Below are 25,573 nucleotides of genomic sequence, written 5' to 3'. Positions count from 1 at the left end.
GGAATGGCCCAAATTAATATATTTGTCTTCTAGTTAGGAAAAAAATATATTAGTCAAAACTACTGTTAAGATACCAACAGTCACTTGAAATTTGGGGAATTTCTTAATATATGGTGACTCTTGGCAACATATTCCTACCTCGTGGTGAACCACTCTACCTGTTAGCATAGGTAGGAATTTATATGTGGGAGAGTTTAGGGCCATCCTGGGAGGGCTGCATTGCCATTGATGTATAAAAAAGGGAGCCTAAGAAAACAGTCATTCTTACCTTCTAGTGTTCAGTTTCTGAAAACTGCCCTTTAATCATCAGCTACACAAAGGAAGAGAAGTAAGGCAGGAAAACAAGCTGCACGTATTAACACACTTGCTCAAGGAGAAGAACTGGAGGGAGCCCACTAACCCTTCACTCTTCTTCACCTCTGGAGTCTTATTTGTCACAGGGTAAAGGGGGTGGTTGAGTTGGCTGGAGAGAAAGCAAGCAATTGGAGAGGGATTGAGGTACAAGTCAGAAGCCTGTCTCCTCCACTGCTGGCCACCCTTCCGCAGACAGCCCACATTTCTGACTGTCCCAAGAGGGAAGCAAAATGCCACACATGCGTGATTACAAGTTTTATTTGGAAAAAGTTTCTAACTATTAAAGCTGCAAGCGAGTTCCTGTCACAATTACAGTTCTAGAGGCATGGTAGTTTTAGAGATCCCAGTGTTCAAAAGAGTACTTCAAAATTAATAACAAAAACAAACGCACACCCGTTGAGAGCTCTTAGACCGGTCTGGTATGCACAGCCACTAATTCCAGCTGTTCTCGGAGACAGGCCCACCATCCTTGCAAATCAGGTGGGAAGGAGTCAATGCCCACAGAGGGGAAAAAGTCTCTAAATAAGTTAGCTACTTAGACAACATTATCCACTCCCTAGAGAATACAGTAAGATAACAAGCCCCAGTAGTGGGGAACACGGTACAGCACCAGCTTCACAGGGAGCTTATGGGATTCTAGGGTCAGCAGTTGGCATCTCGCACACAAAATGAAAGCAGTCACTAGAAGCAGGGAGAGTACTGAAGGGCAGGGAGTCTCTCCCCGTCCCACCCAGCCTTTTACCTTGCTAACAGCAGAGGCTATGTTCTGCAGTATCTTCGGGATAACGTTGGTCACGTTAAAAACAAAAAGAAAATCCCCCAATATCATTCCCCAGAAAGTCCATGTCTGCAAAGAAAGAGGGACCTGGTCAGGGTTCCCACGGAGGACTCCGCCTCCCATCCACTTCTGTTTCCACATGATATAAGACATCAGCCAGAGTGTGTTCTACTACAGCGCCCCAGCCCATATCACTCATCTGTGGGAGGAACGAGAAACAGAAAGGAGGTGATGAGAATAACTACAGCAAGAAGCTACAAAGATGCTGAGGATGCATGTGGACATTTTTAATGTTACTCACAGGGCGGTAAGTGAGATCCTTCGGAGGGTACTTGAAGCATGGTCCAAAGTTAATGGAAACCTGGGATAAATTTAATTCAAGCAGACATGGCAAAACAAAGTAAGTATATAGTGAAAAAGTTAATGGGATATTTTTCTCTTTGAAGGTAGCTGTGATATTCAGGGTATAACAGGAACAATGATATATATTAATATTGCTAAAATTGGCCAACACCTTAATGTCCATCAAGAATTAGGTAAGTAAAATAGACTAAAATACATGGGAAACTTCCAGGCATTACCTTTCCAAATCATTTTTTTAAAAAACTAACAGGCTCTAATGATAGTCCCCTTCATACTGAATTATATATATATTTTTAAGTCAATATAGCAATAGTTACAAACTAACAATGGCAGGTTATCATGACATATATAACACCAAACTGATTTATGCACATAAATAGTTTACAGCCATTACACGGAACAATAATATTACCACACAGTACATTCAAAGGACAAATATGGGGCACACTAATTGCATGATCTAAGCAAATGCTTCATAAAACACCCAACTATTTTTGGAACAAACAGTGACAGTCAGAAAACATTCCCATCTTCCTTAGGCAATTCAGATTTCTTTCTAGAACTCAGGCAGTGGCCCTTTGACTATTGCCATTCACCTACTTCTCCCAAGTTCTGTCCACATGATGAACAGATGGTACATACCGTGCAGCTCTTGTACAATGAGATGGCCGGAAAGTAAACCCCCTCAAAAATATCTTTGTAAGCCACACCTTGATTGACACCATTTTTATAAAATATTATCTGAAACAAAAAGCACACTTTTACTTTTGAATTTAAAAACAGAACACATACACACTAAAAGAGAATTCACTTGGAGCACCCTTCAGAAGTGCTGTGCCACCATACTGGTGATAATGTACTCCAAGAATAGCATATAGCTTGTGTAATAACATCACTTAATCAGTTTCTCACCTATTTATATGCACTATTCTAGTTGGTGTTCACATTTATTTGCTTTCTGCCTTCCTATGCTACTTCTACCAGTTATACTATTATTTATTATACTGTATTTATACCTTGCATAAGGTTCTCATTTCTACATTTCTACTTCAAAAATCTCAGGATATTCTGTCAGTCTCTGAATTCTCATTTTCTTTGTTCTTTATCTCCCCAAAGATATTCTCTCTGAACCACTATATATATATAATTCGTGCACTGGGGGGGAGAGGGGTAGGGTAGGAGGCCCAGCCTGGCTTGTACCCTCTCACAGTGCGGGAGCCCCACAGTTAATTACCCCAAAGAGGTAGGCCCCGCCCACCCATCCAGGGCTCCTTGATGGATTGCCCCAAAGAGGTAGGCTGAAGCCAGGGGTCCCGCCTCCGCGCTGCGCATGCATTAAGCCCCCGCCCACCCGCGCGCACCTGCTGCACATGCAGCCTCTTGGTGATCACTTGCTGTGGCATGAGGGCGTGTTGTCCACATAGGCTTTTATTAATAGGATATATCTGTATACTAGAGGCCCGGTGCACAAATTCGTTCATGGGTGGGGTCTGGCCATGTGCCCTGATTGGGGCCGATCGGGCAGGGCAGCCCTGGGGGAAGGGTGTGGGGGGAGGGGTCACGGGCCATTGGCCGGCCAGCCCCACCCCCTGGTCAAACTCCCAGCAGAGGGGACAATTTGCATATTAACCTTTTATTATATAAGACAATTTGCATATTAGCCTATACACACACACACACACACACACACACAATTTTCCCCCCCAGATAAGGTTCTTTTTGCCCTTGCCAGTGTAGCTCAGTTGGGTGGGCATCGCCACATGCACTGAAAGGTTGCTAGTTCAATTCCCAGTCAGGGCACATGCCTGGGTTTCAGGCTCAATCCCTGGTAGGGGATATGCAGGAGGCAGCTGATCAATGCTGTACCCTCACATCAAGGCCTCCCTGTCTCTCTCTAAAAATCAATATACTATTTTAAAAAATTCAAACTTCCAAAAATAAATAAATAAAAGGTTTCTTTTTCTGAAGTAACTTTCGGTCTCTTCTGCTCAGAAAGAGCAATCTTCTCTCTGGCTATAAATAATTCCTCACTTAACATCATCGATAGTTCTTGGAGCTGTGGTGAAACACATTTTGAAACCAATTTTACCACTGGCTAATTGATATAACTGAGTTAAGTTTTTACTGCACCTCATCAGTGTTAACGAAATGACGTTATTCCAGGACTTGCTGTATTTTCTGGCTGTATCATCCTTAGATCTACTAACCGCTTCCCTCTACTCATTTTTCAACTAGAACCCTAGTTTTGTTTTAATTTCTCCTATATTAGTTTCTAATATTGACTCAGGTGCATCCACAGCATTTTTATGGAAAAATGTTTCCAGCTCAGAACTTCCTTTCTTCCCTTCCCCTTTTATTTTTGGCCCTTGTGGCTGGTCCAGATTTGTCAGCCCTTCTTTGATTGTGTTATGACCTTGGGTAGACATGTCCCCAATGACCCTGGCACAGGGAGGTAGGGAAAGTTCTAGGGGACACTGAATGAGCCATTCCAGCTCTGGCTGCCTCCACTCACACAGCCAGGTCCTTTCCTTCCTCTCCTCCTCCAGTGTTCCTCCCTCTGTACTTGGTACTTCTTCTGATAAAGAATAACCATCTCTGACTTGCTTCTTCAACCATTTGTAGATTTCCTTGTTAGACCAGTGTTTTTACTTCTTTTCTACAATGTTCCTGAAAGAACCACGATTATCGCTCTAATAGCAGCAGCACAGTATCACAGAAAGAGCACAAACACAGTAGGCAGAGTGTGAGCTTACTCTGTTAGCGGGAAAACCCTTCATTCCCCTTTGGGCCTCATTTTCCTCACTTATAATTAGGGGGTTGGTCCAATCTTCAAGGTCTCCTAGTTCTGACGTTTTTGTGACCATGACTCACCTCACTATGGGGAGTCTGCTTTAGGCTCTTCTCTGCTTTATCCACAAAGTCTTTTTCCTCAAAATACAAATAACTCTTGAACTTTATCAAAGCCTTGAAAACCAAGAGAGAAAGGAAAAAAAGGCTCATTGAAGCATCAGCAACATCACACAAATAGCTCTGAGTCATGCGCTCTGCAACAGAAATTAAAAATCTTTGCAGAGTTAGCTTTGCTAGATTTTGAACTATGTGCTTCTTAAAAAGTACCAGGAAGGCACGTTTGCTAAAAATTTTCAAAAAGACCTTTACTAATAAATTTTGAGGAAACACATACATTTAAGTATATATATACTCTCACCACGACAACAGTAGAGCAACTAAAATTATTACATATAGTTGGTGAAAATGGAGAGTTGGGCAATTTTTCATAAAAATAAATATAAAACTACCCTATAGCCCAGTAATTCCAAAATAAATGGAAGCATGTTTACAAAGAGATTTGTTCAAGAATGTGCACAGCCCCAAACTTAAAAGAGCGCAAGTGTCCATCAACAGGAAAATAAATGTGTTATATGTTAATTATTTTTCAACATAGTTGGAAAAACTAGAAAATGGATAAACACACTGTGGAATATTCATACAATAGAATGAGAACAAGCCAACAACACAACATGAATGAATATCAAAAGCAGTATGCCAAATATTAAAATTCAGATGCAAAACAACATACTGCATGATTCCATTTATATACGATCAAGAACAAGTAAAGCCTATAGAATAGAAATATGATAGGGGAAAAAATTCTTAAAATTACTCAGAGAGGTAGTTGCCTTTATGGGTGTAGGTGGGACTGGGGAATGACTGGGAAAGGGCATGAGGGACCTTCCGGTCCTGACGATAGATTCTATGTCTCAACAGCTGTTTGGGTCAAACTTAAAACTCAGTGAGTGAAAATCTGTACATTTCATTTTATGTAAATTTTATATCAAAAGAAAAAACTAAACAAAGGTTGAACTCTAGCTAATGATGTGCATCTTGAAGTACTTGGTGGGGAGTGAATGTCTGCAATATTCTTTTGAAGTGCATTAAAGAAAGAGGGATGGATGGACGGGTGTGTGGAGAATAAATGCATAACATGTTAATAGAATTTAGGTGATGGGTATTCAAACACTGACTTTAAAATTCTTTCAACTTTGTTATGACTGAAAATTTTCATAATGAAATGTTGGGGAAAATATGAATGGTGGGTCAGTATCACAGGAGGCCACAGACTACAGCTGCAGGTACTGGTCGGCAAACCCAGGAATATTTCAGGACAAACTTACCTTATCTTTATAAGTATCAGGCAGCGACTTGGCTGTCTCTGTGTCTTCAGGAAGATTGATATAGAATCCTAGGACATCTCCCTGTCCATAGCCAGAAGAGTAGTGTTTGCCAATGGACTGGTGGAACTTGGTTCCCTTTTTGCTCCGCCAAGAATAGCTAAATTTATCATAACCTAAGGGAGCTTGAAGGTTACCTACCCAAAAAAAGATATACAGGAAGTCAGAAGACTGCAACCCAACTTCTGGTTTGCTAAAAAAAATAAAAAATAAAAAATAAAAATAAAAAATTTACTTTTTTTTTTTTGGTGTGGGGGAGGAAGAGTCATCAATTTTTTTTTTTTAAGAGTGTTAGTCTTTTTTTTTTTTTTTAAATATATTTTATTGATTTTTTACAGAGAGGAAGGGAGAGAGATAGAGAGTTAGAAACATCGATGAGAGAGAAACATCGATCAGCTGCCTCCTGCACATCTCCTACTGGGGATATGCCCGCAACCCAGGTACATGCCCTTGACCGGAATCGAACCTGGGACCTTTCAGTCCGCAGGCCGACGCTCTATCCACTGAGCCAAACCGGTTTCGGCGAGTAATCAATTTTATAAAATTACTAGAGGCCCGATGCATGAAATTCGTGCAAGGGCCCCAGCCCCTGTCCGCCAGAAGGATGTCTGGTCTAATTAGCATATTACCCTTTTATTATTATAGACTATTTCTCATAAGCAAAGAATTATAAAAATATTCCAAGAATTGCAACTGCCTAAACCAGCTGTGGGCAAACTACGGCCCATTTGAAATGAATAAAACTAAAAATTAAAAAAAAAAGACCGTACCCTTTTATGTAATGATGTTTACTTTGAATTTATATTAGTTCACACAAACACTCCATCCATGCTTTTGTTCCGGGCCTCCGGTCCAGTTTAAGAACCCATTGTGGCCCTCGAGTTAAAAAGTTTGCCCACCCCTGGCCTAAACCCTTTGGAACTGAATTTCATGTCCATAATTTGATAGGCTCCAAAGTAGTAAAACTTGCCCTAACCGGTTTGGCTCAGCGGATAGAGCATCGGCCTGCGTACTCAAGGGTCCCAGGTTCGATTCCGGTCAAGGGCATGTACCTTGGTTGCAGGCACATCCCCAGTAGGGGGCGTGCAAGAGGCAGCTGATCGATGTTTCTCATTGATGTTTCTAACTCTCTATCCCTCTCCCCTCCTCTCTGTAAAAAATCAATAAAATATATTTAAAAACAAAACAAAACAAAACAAAAAACCAAAGTAGTAAAACTTATTAGCCAGATAGTCTTATACCTCTCTACCTGCTTCACTGTCCATACTATAACCACAGCTTACCTAACGGCTGAGACCAGCCCAATCTAGCAGCAGTGTCTGGTGGCATCTCATCCACCGTAATTTCGAAGTACCAGGCCCCTTTCCGGACCCCATGAGAAGCCCGCACCATCGAGTAGCCCTTCTCTCCAACCACAGTCAGCCGGTCATCAGAGATCTTTAACTGGGGAGCTGCAGAGATGGAGATAAAAACAAAGGCCTGCAACTTATCTGAGATACTGGGAGACAACTGCCACAAAACATGAGTCTTACACCCCAGTGAAGATCAGAAACATCAGGTCAGGAATCAGAAATATTAGTTCAGGAGTTTAAAAATCTCAAGACAAAGATGAGAAGAGAGGAAGAAAGTTGTTAGGTAATCCAGTTTTATTATATGTTGAAGAGCACAAGTTAAATTAATTATATTGCCTGTTCCCTGAAATATAATAAACCAACTGTAATGTGTTTAAATCCTGATTTGAATAAACCATCCTTTAAGACTTAACTTTTAACTTTGAATTTCAGATTTTCAAAAATAGTACAGTCCTCATTCAGCTTCCCTAAATGTTAACACCATCTATAACCATAATATAATTACCAAAACCAGAAAACTAACATTTATACAATACTATTAATTAATCAACATATCTTCTTCAAAATAAGCCAATTATCAACACAATATCCTTTTCCTGGTCCTGGATCTAATCCAAGATCCCACAATTCATTTAGTTGTCATGTTTCAATCTGCGACAGTTCCTCAAGCCTTTCATGACAGTAACATTTTGAAGAGTACTGGTCACTTTAGCTTGTAGAATATCCCTCAATAAAAATACCTGTAAAATAAATAAACAAACTCATTCTCACATTCCAAATGATAATGAATGGCATTTGAGCAACAAAAGAAAGTATACTCCACAGAATAAAGTAAGTATCTATGAGTCCATATGATATAATCAAGTAAATAATAATTGGACAAAGGAAAAAATAAAAAATCATTAGGCAAACACCACATTAATAATCGCTGCAGACAAGATCCACTGGTTACGATACTAAAATTAGTACATAAAACTTTACAGAGAAACAAGTTATTTGTATAGCCTCAAAGTATCATTCCCCAAGTTATTTACTAAGTAAAAAGGGAAAGACAGTAGAGAAAGCCAGCGGAAACCATCTTAGCCAAATGATCATGGTCAACACAAGCCATCAGGAGACATATTGACATCATGAACTCCATGAGGTGATACAATGAGGACTCATTTCTGTAGTGTTAAAAAAAAAAACCCACACAAACAACAACAAACACCCATAACCTCAGTCTAATTATGAGAAAAAGACAAACCCTCACTGAGAAATACTGGATAACGTAACTGATGAATACGTTTAAAAGTGTTATGGTCATGAAAAACAGGCTACTACTGAGGAACTGTTGAAGACTGCAAGAGACTAAGGAGAAATAACAATGCAATGTGAGATCTTAGAAAAGAGGCATTACTGAAATTTAAGTAAAGTTTTTAGTTTCATTAATAGCTTTTACCAATGTCAATTTCATGGTTTTGATAATTGTACTATGGTTGGGTAAGATGTTATCACTAGGGGAAGCTCGATGAGGAATATATGGAAACTATAGTTTCTGCAATTTTACTGTAAGTCTAAAATTAGTTCAAAATATAAAGTGTTCATAAACTATATATATGTGTGTACGTTGTGTGTACGTGTGTTTACATAATGGCTAGAGCTTATAAGAGACAAAAAAGGAAATTACTTCTTACTATTCGGCTGGGTCTAGAGATGGGTGTGGAGGAGTGGCTATAGACTGACACATATATCTAATTCTAGACTGGACAAAGCTGATGACAAAAGTTGAGGGTAACACTGGGTCCAACATGAACATTAATAGTTTACATACCTCGATCATGTAAGGCTAACAAAACCCGTTCATACAAGCAGGCTCTGTAGAGATCTCCAGGAATAGGTTTTCCTGCCCAGCAGTCAAGTTCAAGCTTCTCAGGGTCAGGGGCGTGGGGATCAGGCTCCGCTAGAATATACCGATAGCCATCTTTGTTAAATGGGTGTTCCAAGGGGTAGCCATGAGGGGGAAGGCGCTGAGCAGAAAACAAAGGGTCACTGTAGAAAGGAAAAAATAAAATCAAGAAACTAAAGCCCCCTCTAGCTCAAATGCCTTCAATTCTATAAGAAAGGCCTCTAACTTATTAGATTTCAGCTGGAACACAAGCAACTTCACAAATGCTTTTCGTTACTCAAATACACCATCCTGCCCTCTGCAGGCAAAACAGAGAAACGAAAAGGATTCGCTTTATTTAGCAAAACAGTTTTGGTTAAACCACTTCAATCTGTAGGGGTTGACTGAATCTCTGATACTGAGCTAGTACATCATAGGGAAGAAAGGAAGAAGAGGAACGAAGGCAATTTCCCTTAGTTTACTTATTATTATAAACTAATGAACAGAAACTCAGCAATATGAGCACTTACTATCTGTTATCTAAATGAGAAATGACCTGGATTTCATCACCTCAGTATTGAAAAAAGTGAAGGAAAGAGGCAAAAAGCTTAACACATTGTGCACTCGTAGTTTTATTGCTAGCTTTACCCAGTGGCCAGATAAGTTTCTACTGAACGAGTACAAAAAACGTTTTACAAAGTATCATACTTTAAAAAGATATTAGCTTGTAAGAACATGTAATAAATAACTTCAAAATGCAATGGGTATTTAATTTTCAGGCATGCCTTTAACATTTATGTAAAACACTGTGCAACAGGAAAACACGAGAATGCTCATGATCCGCCCGCAATGTGTTGAGTAAAAGAGCCAGTGTTCAATATTGGTGTCACTCCCTCTCCCCCATCTAGCCTTTCTCAAAATGCCTTACTCAACAGAGTGCTGCCCTGAGGCTGGTTCATGTAGCACCAAGTTTGTAAACCAGGATACCTAGCGTGGGGTCATTTTACCTCTCAAGGTGCTCAAGATTTGAGAAAAAAATGGACAGGCTTTTTAAACCTCAAACCACTTGAAATGCACGGCTCTTCCCTTGGACGGCCTTTGCCAGCACCGAACAATACTCTACCAACGGTGAGTGGAGGGGAGTGTTTTCCGCCCACCTCCGGGCCTTCTTGGTGGTCCCTGTGGTCCCTCCATCCTGCTGTTTGCGCTTAGCTCCTCTTCCTTTTCCACTGCTTCCTGCTGCAATTCCCCCTTTAAAGAGAAGGCAGGTTATTTTCAATGAGCTGCGATAGAAGCACCATGGGGACACAAATTCCATGGGCACTAACATTCCCAACATGCATTTGTGTAACATCACAGGAGGATTTCCTTCCCAAAAGCAGATTGGACTTCTCCCTGGTTCTGAATGAACGTGCTGAGTGTCTCATGGCCCAAGAACACTGGGTTCTGGCAGTAAGCTCAAATGAACCTGTGTTACATTTTCAACTTTCCTTTCTTAGTGAACTGCAACTACCAGGACACTTTCTCAGGATGTGACACAAATGCATCTTTATTCATTCAGATTCTAAACACCCACAGCTAAAAACAATTGCATGGATAAAGCTTTTTCCCCCCATCCAAATCAATACAAACAGCCATAAAGAGAGAATATCCTCACTGTAGGTAGATGTTGGCTTGCTTGAACTACACGATATATTCCATAAACACAATAAAGGCACAATATCTGCAAAAGCACTTAACTTGAATATCCAACAAAACAAAAGTACATCAGACATGGAAAACGAAAACAGAAGTACTAAAAAGGTGTTTCTCTCCAGTGCTGCCTCAACTATGGTTGCACATGACACAAATTTAAGAAAGAAGGCTTTAAATTTAGTAGGCAATTTTTACAGTTATTATTGTGCCATGCATAAAATTCAGTTTGGACTAACCTGACTTGTGGAATTAAAAGCAAATATTAGGAGACAGTTTATATATTTAATTTAAAAAATTTAGCTGCATACTATGGCCACAAGAAATACTACCTTGTATATTTCTAAAATAGGTACTTTAAACATTTTGTCCAATGCTGTCATTCCTCTCAGTTTGTCTTCCAGAAAACGTCCCTGAACTGCAGGAAAACACCTTTATGTAAACAACTGCATATAGTACTGTATCTTAATTTGGGGCAAGCTTGGAATTTATCAGCAATTCTGCTGCAATAAAAAGGATCGAGACGTTGAAGGCAGGTCATATTCTGCATATACTGGACCAGGTTGATGCAATACTTCCTTTTATGAACACATCAGGTGTGATTCCTATTTCTCATAAAAGGTTTAATGTTAAACTGTTGCAACATCAGTATCTCTAGTTTGAGTAACCTTAATCAAAACTGTTCGATTTTTATTGTCATTTGCATTTTAATTATTTTAAGAGAGAAGTTTTAGATCCATCTTGAACAAACCAATTGTGGTCGTGTTAGGCAGAATATGACAACATACAAGCTTTAAATTACTAAATTAAACTGGAACTACTGCTTCATAGTAAATGCTACTGCCACCATTTTCACAATGCTTTGAAATTTTAATTTAGTTTTAGCTTCTACCACAACTCAGCAAAAAAGCACTTTTCAAACCACAAAATACTTAAGTCTGAGAGGCTGAAAGAAGACAGAGGAGGAATTCACCTCCAAAAGAGGCTCCACCTGTAACAACAGAAGTGGCACCATGTATTTGTCAAACTTTAACAATGAAGAGGGGGGGAAATGGTGTAAAAAGATAAACAATACACTTAGCTATTTCCAATCATAGAATATTAATAACAGAGGAAATGATTACATATTTAAGATGCTGACCACTCCAAAAACAAGTTAATGATGTCATGTGTCCAATGAATAGCTAGCTACCACCAGCAACCCCAACTCTCATTAGATTACCATTAGTAATGAAGGGTATTTCTGCTATTAGATGGGTTACAAGTAGAATAAGCATGCTATAGTGGGTGATCAATACAGATAATGCTGTCATGCGAATAAGCTGAAGTTCCAGGGCAAGAAAATTAGAAGTCTGTTAAATAATAACTGAATTAAGGAAAAAGAATAGAGAGCAACTGAATCTAAATTGTTAGTTATGAAGATATAGTTGGGGAGTCTAATGTAAACACAGTAAATCCAACCTTAGAATTGTACCTTTATGCTACATCAGTTTCACTTAAGACCAAACTGTGCTATAAAGTGCCAAAGAGTTCTCCACTACCATCTGTCACAACCTTGGCTAGCTCCTAAAAATTGAGTTTAGGACTTTAAAGCAAAATTTAGTAAATATCCAGTTAACAGTCAACTAAAAGAATGCCCAATTCTAGGCACATATGAATTCAATAGTTTACAAAAATTTCATCAATGAAACATTTAAATACTTACCATTTAAATTCCCACTGGTATTCACAGCACTGCTTTGTTTTTGGTTGTCATAAGCAGGACCAATATTACTAAGATCCTAGGGAGAAAAATACTGAATTATGGTAAGAAGCTATTTAACCAAACCAATCTGGCAATGCTCAAAAACACAGGAGACATTCTAATAGAATGGGAAGTGAAACTGACAATCCTAGATTCTGAAATTTGCAGTAGTTCCAAACTTGGATGCTTCAAGGATCAGCAAGTAAGACAGGTCAAGTATAACAATCAAAGTGGTTTAAGAATGATGATGAGACAATTCTTTTTTCTTTCTTTCTCCTCCCACTGCCCAAGATGCTGAAAGGAAAGAAAGGTAAGGGGAAGAAGATGGCGCCAATCCTGCTGTCATGGAGACAGACACAGGAGACCAAGAAGATGGCAAATCCCCTGTTCAAGAAAGGCCCAAGAATTTTAGCACTGGACGAGACATCCAGCCTCAGAGACCTCACCCACTTTGTCGAGTGGCCCCGCTACATTCGGCTACAGCAGCAAAGGGCTTCTCCGTAAGCGTCTGAAAGTGCCTCCTGCCATTAACCAGTTCACCCAGGTCTTGGACTGCCAAACTACTATTCAACTGCTTAAGCTGGCCCAGGAGTACAGACCAGAGGTAAAGCCAGAGAAGCAGCAGGGATTGCTGGCCAGGGCTGAGAAAACAGCTGCCAGCCAAGGGATGTCCCCACCAAGAGGCCACCTGTTCTTGGAGCAGGGGTTAACACTGTCACCACCCTGATGGAGAACAAGGCCCAGCTGGTAGTGACTGCACACGATGTGGATCCTATCGAGCTGCCTGTCGTCTTCCTGGTGCCCGTGCCGTAAGATGGGGGTTCCCTACTGCACCATCAAGGGGAAGGGCAGGCTGGGTGCTTAGTCCACAGGAAGACCTGCACCACCGTCGCCTTCACACAGGTTAACTTGGAAGACAAAGGAGTTCTGGCTAAGCTGGTGGAAGCTATCCGCCCTCACTAGGGAGGCAACGTCCTGGATCCAAAGTTGGTGGCTCACACTGGAAAAGACCAAGACTCATGAACTGGCCACCAAGCTGGGCCAAGTATGCACTGTTCAGTTTTCTGTACATAAAAGCCATGAAAATTCTAAAAAAAAAGATGATGAATGGTAATCGGAGGGTAGGAGTGATGGTGGGGCAATGGCAAATTGGAGTGCCAAGTCCCATTTCCTCAATCCCTAGAGGAATTCAGGCCCAGCGTAGTCACACCTTCTCAATTTATAAGAAAAAACTGAAACCTGAATTTCCATGTGAAACCCTGAATTTTCAAGGCTGGCAAATCAAACATTTTAAGAAGATCTGACTTCCTAAGATGCCAAATGTGAACAGAGTGGAAATTTTCTTTTTCCTCATGTTATGTTAGACGCAAAAGAAATTCTTCATAAGAAAATTTTCTTCAGAATAATGAATGTTTTTAAGAGCAAAACTTGAGATAGAAAATTAAAAAATAACTTAGAATGGTATATTTGCGTTACAAATAAGGAAACTAAAGTTAAAAATTGTAAGAATAATATGTATAACGTTGTAACATTCTGGGGAACAGCCAGAACTAAAACACTAGTCTCCTGGTTTAGTTCTGTCTTTCCACATGTACCAATACTGATTTATTTGGAGCCCACCATGTTATGGGCATGTAAATGGCAGTGTGTTACAATGTGGCAGATTCCCTATCTCCAGGTGGCCCAAAATCAAAAGGGGAATATAAAGCATATTAATGTACCTGATCCAAAAGCCCAAATTTGGGGTAATCTTCTTCTGGGTCCTTACTTCCAGGATCAGGGTGTTCTTTTACCAAGAATACATCTCTTTCTTTACTCTAAAAGGAAACAAAATTTTATTATTACTTGAAATTTTATACTTAAAAGAAGTACTGAATGTTTAACCACAAACTCTAATTCTTAGGTATAATCTCCAAAAGAGACAGTACTGTTTTTTTCTCTCTGATTAAAAAATTAATATCTGATCATCAAAAAATTCAAACAGTGAAGCCTAGAAAAATGAGAGCCAGCCCTGGCCAAGTGGCTCAGCTGGTTGAAGCATCGTCCCATACACCAAAAAGGTTGCAGGTTCGATTCCTGGTCAGGACACAAAGCTAGGCAGCTGGTTCCATCCCTGGCTGGGAGGCAATGAATCGATGTTTCTCTCTCTCTCCCCCTTCCTCTCTCTATAAAATCAATGGAAATGTCCTTGAGTGAGGATAAAAAAAAAAAGAGAGAGCCAAAGTGCTTCAAAACCCCTACCTGACCCTCCACCTAAGAGAGATAAGCACTGTTAACAGCTTGCTGTTGATTCCTCCCAAGGTGCTCTTTAATTCTAAGGACAATGATGTTTAGAACAGTGTTATTTGCTTTCTTAAATCAAAGAAAAAATTGTCTCCAATTTCAATATAAAATTATACTTGCCAAAGTGCAATGGACAAAAAAAAAACAAGTGATGCAGGCACAGTAAGACAGATTATGTAACTTACTGATTTTGTGTAAAAACTATTAAAATTGACAATTAGTTATACTGCACTCTCCAAGATTTAATATTAAGTTGTTCTCATTTTCTTAGTCATAACATTATTTCAGTGAAACTAAAAAGAATTTAATTTGTACAAAGAACACTGCCTAAATGTTGCGTCTAATTTTCATCTACTTACCATGGTTTTAACAATGTTATTTGGCCAAGTCATTTTCCCAGGTCTTTGTCTGGTTGTCATGCACTCCCAGTATTTATCAATAAATGGTATGATATCCTAATTTTTAAAACAAAATATAGTAAGACATTTATAGTTGGTTTCAAAGTTATGCTCACAATAAAGGAAAGAAAACTGCAACATTTCAGACCTCATCAAAATTAAGAGAAAAATACATATTTAGTCTTAATGATTAAACAAATATATAATTGCATGCAAAGAGCATATAGATTGTGGGAAATTTCAAACAAGTATATATAAATCTTAGCGACATAGACCTTATAATTCAACTGGATTATAATCTTGGTTGCCATCTGAAAGATGACTCCAAAGTTAATAAGTCTCTCTCCCAAGCTCCTGTTTCTACCTGCCTGAGACATCTCCATCCGGACATCCCACAGGCATCTCAACATTCTTGTGAATAAAACGGAACTCTGTATCTTACCTCATAAATCTGCTCTGCAGATTTTCTTTCTTGTTGTTAATACTCGAATCACCTATCACCCAAAATCACAAGCAAGACACCATGGAATCATCCTTGATTCTTCTTGCATAACCTTCACATCTAATCAGTCACCAAATGAATTTTAGCCCTAGCTGGTTTGGCTCAGTGGATAAAGTGTTGGCCTGCGGACTGGAGAGTTCCTGGGTTCGATTCTGGTCAAGGGCACATGCTTGGGTTGTGGGCTCGATACCAAGTAGGGGGCATACAGGAGGCAGCCAATCAATGATTCTCTCATTGATATCTGTCTCTCTCCCTCTCCCTTCCTCTCTGAAATCAACAAAAACATATTGGGGGGGAAAAAAGAATTTAAATTTTCAGAAATTTCTCACCAATCAGGCCTCCTTTCCATCCCCACTGCCTTGACTGTGGTCCTCGCCAGTTCTAACCCGCATGACTAAAACAATATCTGAGCCTGATCGTCTGGCATCAACTTTCCCCTTTCTAGGCCATTCTTCCACAGTCCACCAGAGTTAGAGTCCACCACTAACATCTTCCACTAGACTTACTTTAATGAAAACCGTATCTTTACTAAAAGGAACCGGGATTGAATCAGGGAAACTACAAGGGAAGCCTGGAATATTTTACTGTTCAAAAACTATAGGGACATACAGAGTTTCAGGGGTCAATCTGGATGGGACTATACTAATCAAAGCTGAACATCAGAAATACAGAAATCTGAATTCCAAACTGAACTATAAAAATCTACAAATCCAGTGATACTTAAAGGGAAAAAAAATGATGGGGAGCCCTGACGGGTTTGGCTCAGTGGATAGAGCGTCGGCCTGCGGACTGAAAGGTCTCAGGTTCGATTCCGGTCAAGGGCATGTACCTGGGTTGCGGGCACATCCCCGGTAGGGGGTGTGCAGAAGGCAGCTGATCGATGTTTCTCTCTCATCGATGTTTCTAGCTCTCTATCCCTCTCCCTTCCTCTCTGTAAAAAAATCAATAAAATATATTTAAAAAAAAATGATGGGGAAAGGAAAACTCTTTACAGAAGAATTGCAACCAATAAATGTATTCTGGTAACTGATGCAGGCCTGGATAATCAATGGTTGCTAAAACCACCACTTCAAAGGGTTAGAAGAACAAGGCATTCACACAATCTCCATATATCACGCCACAGGTTACTCATTACAAAGAAAAAGGTTTCTTTTTGAAAGAAGAAATGAAGAAATCTGGTAGATACCTCCTTTTTACCCAATTAGTCAAATTTAGGATCACCAATAATAAAACAAGTCAGTATCTTGATATGCTTCTTGATGTGATTCATAGAAAAACACACATTACCTACATAATATTCCAGCCAAAAATGATTAGTCAGTGCCTAATCATGAACAAATAATCAGATAAATGCTGTGAACCCAGAGGAAGAAGATACCTACTAAGAAATGTGAAGGGCTCCTCCTGGCTAACTGAGCTTAAAAAAAAAAAAACGTCTTGCAGTCATTTCTACACAGGATCTTCTCACACAAACTGCACTTCAGGAAGAGGCCTGTACTGAACAGCCTGCAGAAACTGTGTTTCTGCTGAGCCAGCCCTTATGTTTTCTGTAATCTCATTTCAACCAATAGGACTGAGGCTTTCCCCATCCAATCAGAACAGTGCAGCTCGGACCAACCACAGCAGCTGTATTCTGACCAATCAGGGCAGTGCCTTTTGAATCAATCAAACTGCAAGGATTTGGAGCCCTCATTTGCAAGAGGACAGACCAATCAGGGACCAGGGTGGGGACTTCTGTCCATATAAGCCAGCTCCCTTTGGGCTCTGAGAGCACACTTCCCCTTTCCACTGAAAACTGTCTCCCAGGCTGAGCTGAAACACCAAAGATGCCTCACCAGGGTAGAGGAGGGAGCCAACCATCCTGGTGCAAAGCAGAGCAGAGCTATCTAGCTGGGTAGGCACCTACTTTTGCCCACCTCTGCATACTGTATATAAAAGAATACAAGTGTAGCCCTGGCCAGGAGGCTCAGTTGGTTAGAATGCCCCATACACCAAAAGGTAGTGGGTTCGATTTCTGGTCAGGGTGCATATGAGTGGCAACTGCCTCTCAATGTTTCTCTCTCACATTCATGTTTCTTTCTTTTTCTCTTTCAAATCAATAAATATATCCTTGGGTGAGGATAAAAAAATAATCTTTTTAGAATAAAAAAAAAAAAGCATAAACAAAAAGAATATAAGTTGTAATTATTAACCAGTTGTATTGCATTAGTGTTAAACTTTTTTAGAATGATTACCATATTGTGGTTGAGATAATATTGGGTAAAGTATAATGTCTATAATTTAGTCTCATACAGTATAGAGCAGGGGTGGGCAAACTTTTTGACTCGAAGGCCACAATGGGTTCTTAAACTGGACCGGAGGGCCGGAACAAAAGCATGGATGGAGTGTTTGTGTGAACTAATACATGTTAACACTGCTGCTGGTGAAGGAGTGGAGGGGAGAGTAAGAGAACCCTCCGCTCTTTCGGCTCCGCGGGCCGGATAGAACAGCCGATCAACAGCCGATCGGGCCGGGGCCGAAGTTTGCCCACGGCTGGTATAGAGGGTAATATGGATATGGGGAGATAAAGCAAATGTAGCAAAATATTAACTGGCAATACTAGGTGAAGAATAAACAGATGCTCATTGTACTATCTGAATTTTTCTGTATTTTGAAAATCTGGGAAATAATAATTTGGGAAAAAATAAACTAAGAGAAAAAACAAGTCTACCACAGCACAGTTCTATTTAAAATATTTTTAACACAGGAAAGAAAGGAGGTGGGAGGGGACTTTTTGCTGACTACTGTAGTTTATAGGATTAAGGCCCTTGCCCAAGTATGATCCTGATTATGTTGATCTCACTACACATCCTTTATCAATGTGTTTCAAACTGTAGGTTGCAAACTACTAGTAGGTTACAGGTCAGAACTATTCTATATTCTAGTGTAGAAAACGTCAGAATGTAAAAAGAAGAGATCAGAGAGTAAGCTTTGTTAGATGAACCGTGTTTGTTTTAAATAAAAGTGGGTTGATATGGCCCTAACTGGTTTGGCTCAGTGGATAGAGCATCGGCCTGCGGACTGAAGGGTCCCAAGTTCAATTCTGGTCAAGGGCATGTACCTTGGTTGCAGGCACATCCCCAGCGGGGGGTGTGCAGGAGGCAGCTGATCGATGTTTCTCTCTCATCGATGTTTCTAACTCTCTATCCCTCTCCCTTCTTCTCTGTAAAAAATCAATAAAATATGTTTAAAAAAATAAATAAATAAAAGTGGGTCGATATGAATGTGCACTAGTTACAAAATAAACTCTATCATTTAAAAATTTACTTAGTGGCTCAGTGGTTGAGTGTCTACCTACAAACCAGGAAGTCACTGTTTGATTCTAGTCAGGGCACATGCCTGGGTTGTGGGCCAGGTCTCCAGTAGGGGGCCTGCAGGAGGCAGCCAATCAATGACTGCATCTCATCATTGGTGTTTCTATCTCTCCCTTCCTCTCTGAAATCAATAAAAATTTATATTTTTAAAAAGAGTTATTTTTTGGCATAATTGCAATTACACTAATTGCATCTTTACCTTATCTTTGGAGAACATGGTTTTTGGATGTTCATCTTGTGTTCGGGACTGCCATGTTAGGTTGGCCAAAGCACTAAGGCACATTTCCTTCAAGTCTATCAAAACAAAAAGAAAAAGTTATCTATGACACTAGATTTTATTACCAAAAGAATATTTAATGATGTGGTCTACAAATTAACAAAATAACCAATTACCAAGTAGAGTCATCATTTGATCTAAAACAGACAATAGCAATTATTCAGAGTTAAACTTCAATGCAACTTTCACCACTACCAGGCAAAGGTTTCCTGATTCTGCTAAGCCCAAATGCTTTTTCTTGCCCAGCTAACTAGAGGATAATTCGTTTGCAGTACTCCAGAGCACTTTGTTCTTACTTGCTTGCTTCCGGAGGAAATAGGTATTCCCACTATGATGGCACACATTGCAGTGAAAACTGTAGTTGGTCATGAAAGGTAGACAGGATCTGTAGAACAGCCAAATTGTACAACTTAGTGAACTTCTGACCACACATTTCTTTATGAGAAAACAACAGTGAAAGTTATACAGTCATGTTAATATCTCTCTCTATATAAGGCTAATATGCTAAGTGTCTAACTGTCCAGGTAATGACGTCATGTAGCAACGCCCGACTTTCTCTCCCTAGCGACTAGCCTCCTTGCAGTTTCTTCAGCCCAGAAACCCGACTTGCTTTGTAGCCAGGCAGAAACATTTCACACTTTAACCAAATGTCTGTGAAGCATTTTCCTGTGCCTCATCTCATTTGATCCTCTCAGAAGTCCTGGAGTAGGTAGATGGGAGACTCGGTGGAATCCTATTTTCTTTTCATTAGCAGGAAAATGGAGATTTAGAAAGCTTAGAAACTTGACCCGATTGAAAACAAGAAATGGTGGACCTTCAAAATGACTTCAGGTTTTGTCACTGTGCAGAATATAGTCAAACACTGCTGCAGTTAAATATTTTACCCCTGTTCTCCCTGTGTGATCTACAATAATAATCTGCTTTGTGATGATATTTACTGCTGTGTTGCTGACAATTACCTGAAAGAGAAGTTGGGGTGCTTCACTGGGCTAGAAAAAGTTTAGCAAATCAGAAAGCGGGTCTAATTAAGCAAGTTTATTCTATATCTATAAAAGGCTAAGTTGACTTGTGCATGCGCACATATAAAGCTCTCACTGGTGCCAATATCACGCATGTTTCTCTTTGTCATTGTCAATTGTGAATTTGGCTGACACTTCTATTATAGAGAAAGGGTGAATAGTGATATTAAAATATTTCTTCTAATTAATTTCCTTTCAATGTGCACGAATTCATGCACCAGGCCATTAGTATTAATATAATCTTAAAAGTTAAAAAGGTCCCCAAAAATCAAAATAGGATTTGTGTTTTTTACAAATACCTAGATTTTTCTGTCACAAATATTTAATAAGACATTATCCACCATAGTGGATAATTCAGCGTTTGGAAGGTTCTCATTGGTACTTTGTCTGGGTTAATTACAGTTTCTGAGTACCTGAAAAGAGTATGCCAAGTGAACTGTGGAAGAAGACAAAGTAGTCTCTTCAAATATCTTTATACTTAAATATTAGTATTTAAAGACCTCTAAATATCTCTTTAGAAATGCTAATAACATTGTTGGGAAGGGTGGACAGAATGTATAAAAAGATTAATTAAAGCCCTGGTTGGTGTGGCTCAGTTGGTTGAGCATTCTCCCATGCACCAGAAGGTCACTGGTTCGATTCCTGGTCAGGGCACATACCCAGGTTTCCGGCTCATAATTGATGCCACCCTCTCACATCAATGTTTTTCTCTTTCTCTAAAGTCAGTAATAAAAAATACTAAATTTTTTTTAAAGATTAACTAAAAATGTTAAATAATGCCTTGGCGGTTTCTCAGTGGTTAGAGTGTTGATCCGAGGACTGAAGGGTCTCAGGTTCAATTCCTGGTCAAGGGCATGTACTTCGGTTGCAGGTTTGATCCCTGGCCCCACTCGGGGCTTGGTCTTGAGCAGGAGCAACCAGTTAAAATCTCTCTCTTTCTCCCACCCCCACTCCCTTCTACTCTCTCTCTAAAGATCAATGACAAAAAATATCCTCAGATGAGGATTAAAAAAGAAAAAAAGGCCTTAGCCAGTTTGGCTAAGTGGATAGAGCGTCTGCCTGTGGACTGAAGGGTCCCAGGTTCGATTCCAGCCAAGGGCACATGCCTGGGTTGTGGGCTCGATCCCCAGTGGGGGGCGTGCAGGAGGCAGCTGATCAATGATTCTCTCTCATCATTAATGTTTCTATCTCTCTCTCTCCCTCTCCCTTCCTCTCTGAAATCAATAAAGAAATATATTTTTTTAAAAAAGGTAAATAATTATTCAAGAAGAAAACACAGAAGTCACAAAACATTACTTGCCTTAACTAAATGAATCCTAAAAATGGATATTAGTCTATAAGAGTTTAAAAGATCCAAGTAGTAACTTCAGATTTAAGAGATAGGGAAGACTGCCCTGGCCGGTGTGGCTCAGTTGGTTGGATCATCGTCTTGGGCACTGAAAGTTTACCAGTTTAATTCCTGGTCAGGGCACATGCCCAGGTTTCGGGTTCAATCCTGGCAGGGGGCTTGCAGCAGGCCACTGATATCTTGCTCTTACATCAATGTCTCTCTCTCTCTCCCTCTCCCTTCCTCTCTCTCTAAAAAACAGTAAGAAACACATTCTTTTAAAAAAGAAACAGAAAAAGAAAAGATAGGTTTAAGTTGGAAGAGAAGAAATGAAAATAAAGGCAAGTTTATCTTGGACTCTGCTGAAACTAGCTTAAGGTAGCCTCAAAAAGAAGGTTCCCAAGTGTGTGTTCATTGCCGCCACTCAAGAAACTGAGAAATATTCTTATGAAGGTTAAGACTAAATACCATCACCTTTACTCCTCTCCAGAATACCTTCTATTAAACAGCTGTTGTAATAAACTCATTTACAGAAAGCAAAGCCTCATACCAGAGGTAGGTAGGTATATAGTTATTTAATTCAAACACAACCCGGTATTTAGAGCAGCCTTTTTCAGCTGTAGAACATAAGCTGTCCCGCTTACTTGGGCTTTAGTTGTAACTTCTCAAATTCAGGTACAAACTAGTCTCTACCTAAACTGTGGACTGTGGTTCGATTCTTCCCTGGACTGCTCCAAGTTCTCTCCCCGATAAATTTCCTTTCCTAGGTCCTGTCTGTCTAAACCAACCCTCTTTGGCCAAAGTGGCCAGACTTTAGGTCTTTCCTAAGTGAGGATTTGCTTAGCTAATTTATTTTCCCTAATGCTCTTTCTACCAATTCTTTCTTCCTGATCCTTCAATGCTTTCCTTTCTTTTGTAAACATTTAATCTATCCAGTCACCAGTCACATGTTAACTGGAACATTAGCATTTCTAAAACCCACTGTAGCTTTTTAACTAGCAAGCGTTCAACCCATTACAAATGAGGGTATTTCTTCACAATCCCACCCAAAGAAATTAATTTATTATGCAGCTTTATTTTGAGATAATCTTGTCTAAATTTTCTTGTATTATATGGACCATATGGAACAGAGAGCCAGCAAAACAATCATTACCATAGACAGTGAGTCAGTAATTGTCACTTGCTAGATGTTGATAAGGAAAGAAGCCTCTCATTCTCAATCCACCATAAAATGATTTTAATTCACTAAAAAAGGCGAAAGATTAAAAATAGGTTTTGCTGGTGGGAGAACTCAGGGTATCTAAAGGGAGTGAGTTAGAAGCAAACGCTAAATAAGGATGGCTCAGGCATGAAGGGTCATCTCCAATTTCGGACACCATGCTTTGTCCACCACGTATATCAACCCTTTCCCCCAAATCCACAACACCCAGTACAAGATTTAAAGGATACTGTCCCAATTCTGTTCATATCATACTTTGTCACTGCATGGTTTTGTCTCAAAATGATTTCAAACGCAAAAGCAGAGATAATAATATATATCACTGTACCTCTTAGGGCTGTGCTCAGTCGGTAGAAAACATTGCTCAGGGTATTAAAACAACTCCTGATTCAAATCCTACCACTCACTGCACAATGGTTAGGAGACACTGGAAAAAGCTATACATTTATATTCGCCTACAAATTACTAAACGGTTGAACATGTTGAGATCTGTTTCACAAAGCGACTCTTACAAAACTACAAAAATACTCACGAGGTATCTATGCCAAAGGTGTCTGCTGTGAACCACTTGGTACATATCCCACACTGCAGCTCTACCTCTCCCAGCTGCCGGCCATTCTCTTCGTCCACGGAGCCCGCTTGAGTATCCATCGCCTCAGAAGTATCCCCAGCACCTTCCTGTGTCCGGGGCGCAATTAGGGAATCAAGTTAGCTGACCTATTGGATATCTTTTTTTGACCTATTGTATTTTTGACTCACTTAAAAACTAAACCAAAAAAAACCAAAACAAAACACACACACACAAAAAAACAAAAAAACCACCTTATTTTGCCATGCAAACATTCATAAAGACTTACTAGTGTATCTTTTCCATTAGAGGATTCTGTCTCCAAACCACCGCTTACATCAACAGAGTTCGCATCCCTGTAAGACAATGAAAGCACTCCGGTAAAACTTTTCAAGAGAAACAAACCTCAAAACGCCGAGGACCCCAGAGGTAATGATCAAAGTACCGGTGAACTGCACCCCCCGCTTTTTCTCTAAGCCCGTTCTCAGGCTGGATGCCCTGGGTTCAGAGAATGTGGCTCCGACTGACGCAGGCCCGTGGGCACAGGGAAGCCTAAAAATCAGCCCCACAGACCAGTCCGGACACATGGGGTGGAATCAGCTCAGCCGCACAGACCAGTCCACATGGGGTGGACCCGGTCCCGGGAGGTTCGCAGACGGGCAGCTCCCCCACTCGGTTTCAGCGGGGCCGCCACTTCGCCCAGCCTGGCAAGTCAAAGTGGCTTCTTCTCTGGGGTAGTTGAGGGGTTCCTGCTAGAAGACTGCGTTACCGGCCGGGGTGCAAGGACCAGAAACTAGGCTCTCACAGACCTTAAAAGGTGCGGGAAGGGGCGTAGCCCGAGATCCAGTTCAGAGGGGACGGGCCAAGCGGCGGGTGGGACTACGGTGCCGAAGGGGGCAGGGCGAGCCGTTGGCGGCAGGGCCCAGGTTCGGAAGGGGCGGGCGGGAGGACCCCCGGGAGCCGCGGGATTCCAGGGGGGGAACGGGCCTCCTGGCCTCCCTCCCGCGTCCTCCAGTGACTGCTGGACGTCTCACCCGCTTTCGGCCTCTCCGGAGCCGGGCTCCGCGGCTGGAGCAGCAGAGGTTCCCTCTCCGGCTGGAGCGGCTGCGACCGCTACCGCCGGCTTCGTCTCCCCTTCCTCCGTCGCTGTTGCATTTGCGGCCGTTGCTGGGCCAGGTCCTGCACCCACTCCGGGTCCGGGTCCAGTTCCCGCCGCCGCCATCACGGCCGCCTCCTAGACTTCTCGCGAGAATACGCGATCCGTCTCGCGCGAGCTGCTGACGGCCCCTGTAATCTTCAAATAGTAAAGGCCCCCGGTGGGTCCCCTGGCTGCCTGAGTCAGGCGCGCTCCCGGCCCACTTTAAGGTCCCGGGACCGACAGCAGCGGGCGGGGCCTCGGGGCTTGGCGAGCCACCCGCAAAGCTAGGTGAAGGCTAAGGAGGCTGGCTGATGAGTGGGATTCCTCCAGCACTTACTCCATTCCGGGGGCGGATGCTGCGCACATTCGTGGCTAAAACAAGAAATAACCGCGCAGGTGAGATGCCTTGAGAGCACTGGCTGCCTGCAGACTGGGACGCTGTGGTGTGCGTTGCAAACGTTTCTCACCTTTAAATGTGGGAAATGTCTTCCAGAAGACGAGCACTGGCTGTTCCGTCCTGGAAGGAGTTTGTTTACTGCCCTAACAATCTGCCACTGTGCGCACGTGTCCGAGCGGCCTTTAGACACGGGGGCCTAGCCCTAGACCTGCGGTTCTCAACCTGTGGGTCGCGACCCCTTTGGCGGTCGAACGACCCTTTCACAGGGCTCGCCTAAGACCATCCTGCATATCAGATATTTACATTGCGATTCATAACAGTCGCAACATGACAGTTATGAAGTAGTAGCGAAAATAATTTTATGGTTGCGTCACAACATGAGGAACTGTACTTAAAGGGCCAGAAGGTTGAGAACCACTGCCCTAGACAGTCTGAACCGAAAGCCTCAGCTAGGAGGCGAGGGCCAGGGAGGGGTGTGGAGGGAGCATCCAGGCGGGAGAGGCGAGTCGCGCTGTGTGTTCTAGAAGCTGCCAGCCGCGCACTAGTGTAAGGGGAGGAAAATGAAGCTGGGAAGTTAGGGAGCTAGCTGCTGGGAGGCTGAAGAGTTTGGAGAAGCTTGGTCCTTAGAGAAAGGGAACGGTATAGTCTAAAGGTAAGAACGAGGAATCAGCTACAGCGTTGGTAGGTGGAGTGGTTGGAGTGGAATCATT

The 25,573-nt window shown here is 41.3% G+C and overlaps 1 protein-coding gene and 1 pseudogene across 3 annotated transcripts; one reads left to right on the top strand and one right to left on the bottom strand.

Annotated features, from left to right (window-relative positions):
- Nucleotides 1-596: 596 nt before the first annotated feature.
- Nucleotides 597-25,176, bottom strand: ASH2L (ASH2 like, histone lysine methyltransferase complex subunit). Of its 2 annotated transcripts, XM_081082679.1 has the most exons (17): nt 24,363-25,176; nt 23,618-23,684; nt 23,293-23,438; nt 19,492-19,580; nt 19,118-19,212; nt 15,025-15,120; nt 14,104-14,199; nt 12,344-12,419; nt 11,612-11,629; nt 10,104-10,197; nt 8,893-9,110; nt 7,011-7,178; nt 5,671-5,864; nt 4,367-4,459; nt 2,138-2,236; nt 1,434-1,493; nt 597-1,331 (listed from the first exon to the last, which is right to left on the bottom strand). In XM_081082679.1, exons 1-17 carry the CDS (start codon nt 24,548-24,550, stop codon nt 1,224-1,226), a joined length of 1,905 nt encoding a protein of 634 aa, XP_080938805.1. In that variant the 5' UTR covers nt 24,551-25,176; the 3' UTR covers nt 597-1,223. The 2 variants fall into 2 exon arrangements, with proteins under 2 accessions (XP_080938805.1, XP_080938806.1); XM_081082680.1 differs by lacking the exon at nt 11,612-11,629 and having other exon boundaries at nt 24,363-24,571.
- On the top strand, nt 12,674-13,345 carry LOC308511510 (large ribosomal subunit protein eL8-like; annotated as a pseudogene). Its single transcript has one exon. The product of its transcript is annotated as a large ribosomal subunit protein eL8-like (transcript).
- Nucleotides 25,177-25,573: the final 397 nt, after the last annotated feature.

The sequence above is a fragment of the Myotis nattereri genome, assembly GCF_964212035.1.
Source record: "Myotis nattereri genome assembly, chromosome: 2".
NCBI lineage: Eukaryota > Metazoa > Chordata > Mammalia > Chiroptera > Vespertilionidae > Myotis > Myotis nattereri.
Note: the sequence above shows the minus strand (reverse complement) of the source record. Positions and strands in the feature narration are given on the sequence as shown.

What these genes read in the sequence shown, in the direction of transcription:
- ASH2L (XM_081082679.1), bottom strand. Translation starts at nt 24,550, where the DNA reads ATGGCGGCGGCGGGAACTGGACCCGGACCCGGAGTGGGTGCAGGACCT. An exon ending in GGGCTGGTCTCAGCCGTTAG is followed by an intron (nt 5,865 to 7,010) that starts GTAAGCTGTGGT and finishes TTTTTTGGGTAG; the next exon opens with GTAACCTTCAAGCTCCCTTA. An exon ending in CTGATACTTATAAAGATAAG is followed by an intron (nt 4,460 to 5,670) that starts GTAAGTTTGTCC and finishes TTGGTTTTCAAG; the next exon opens with GCTTTGATAAAGTTCAAGAG.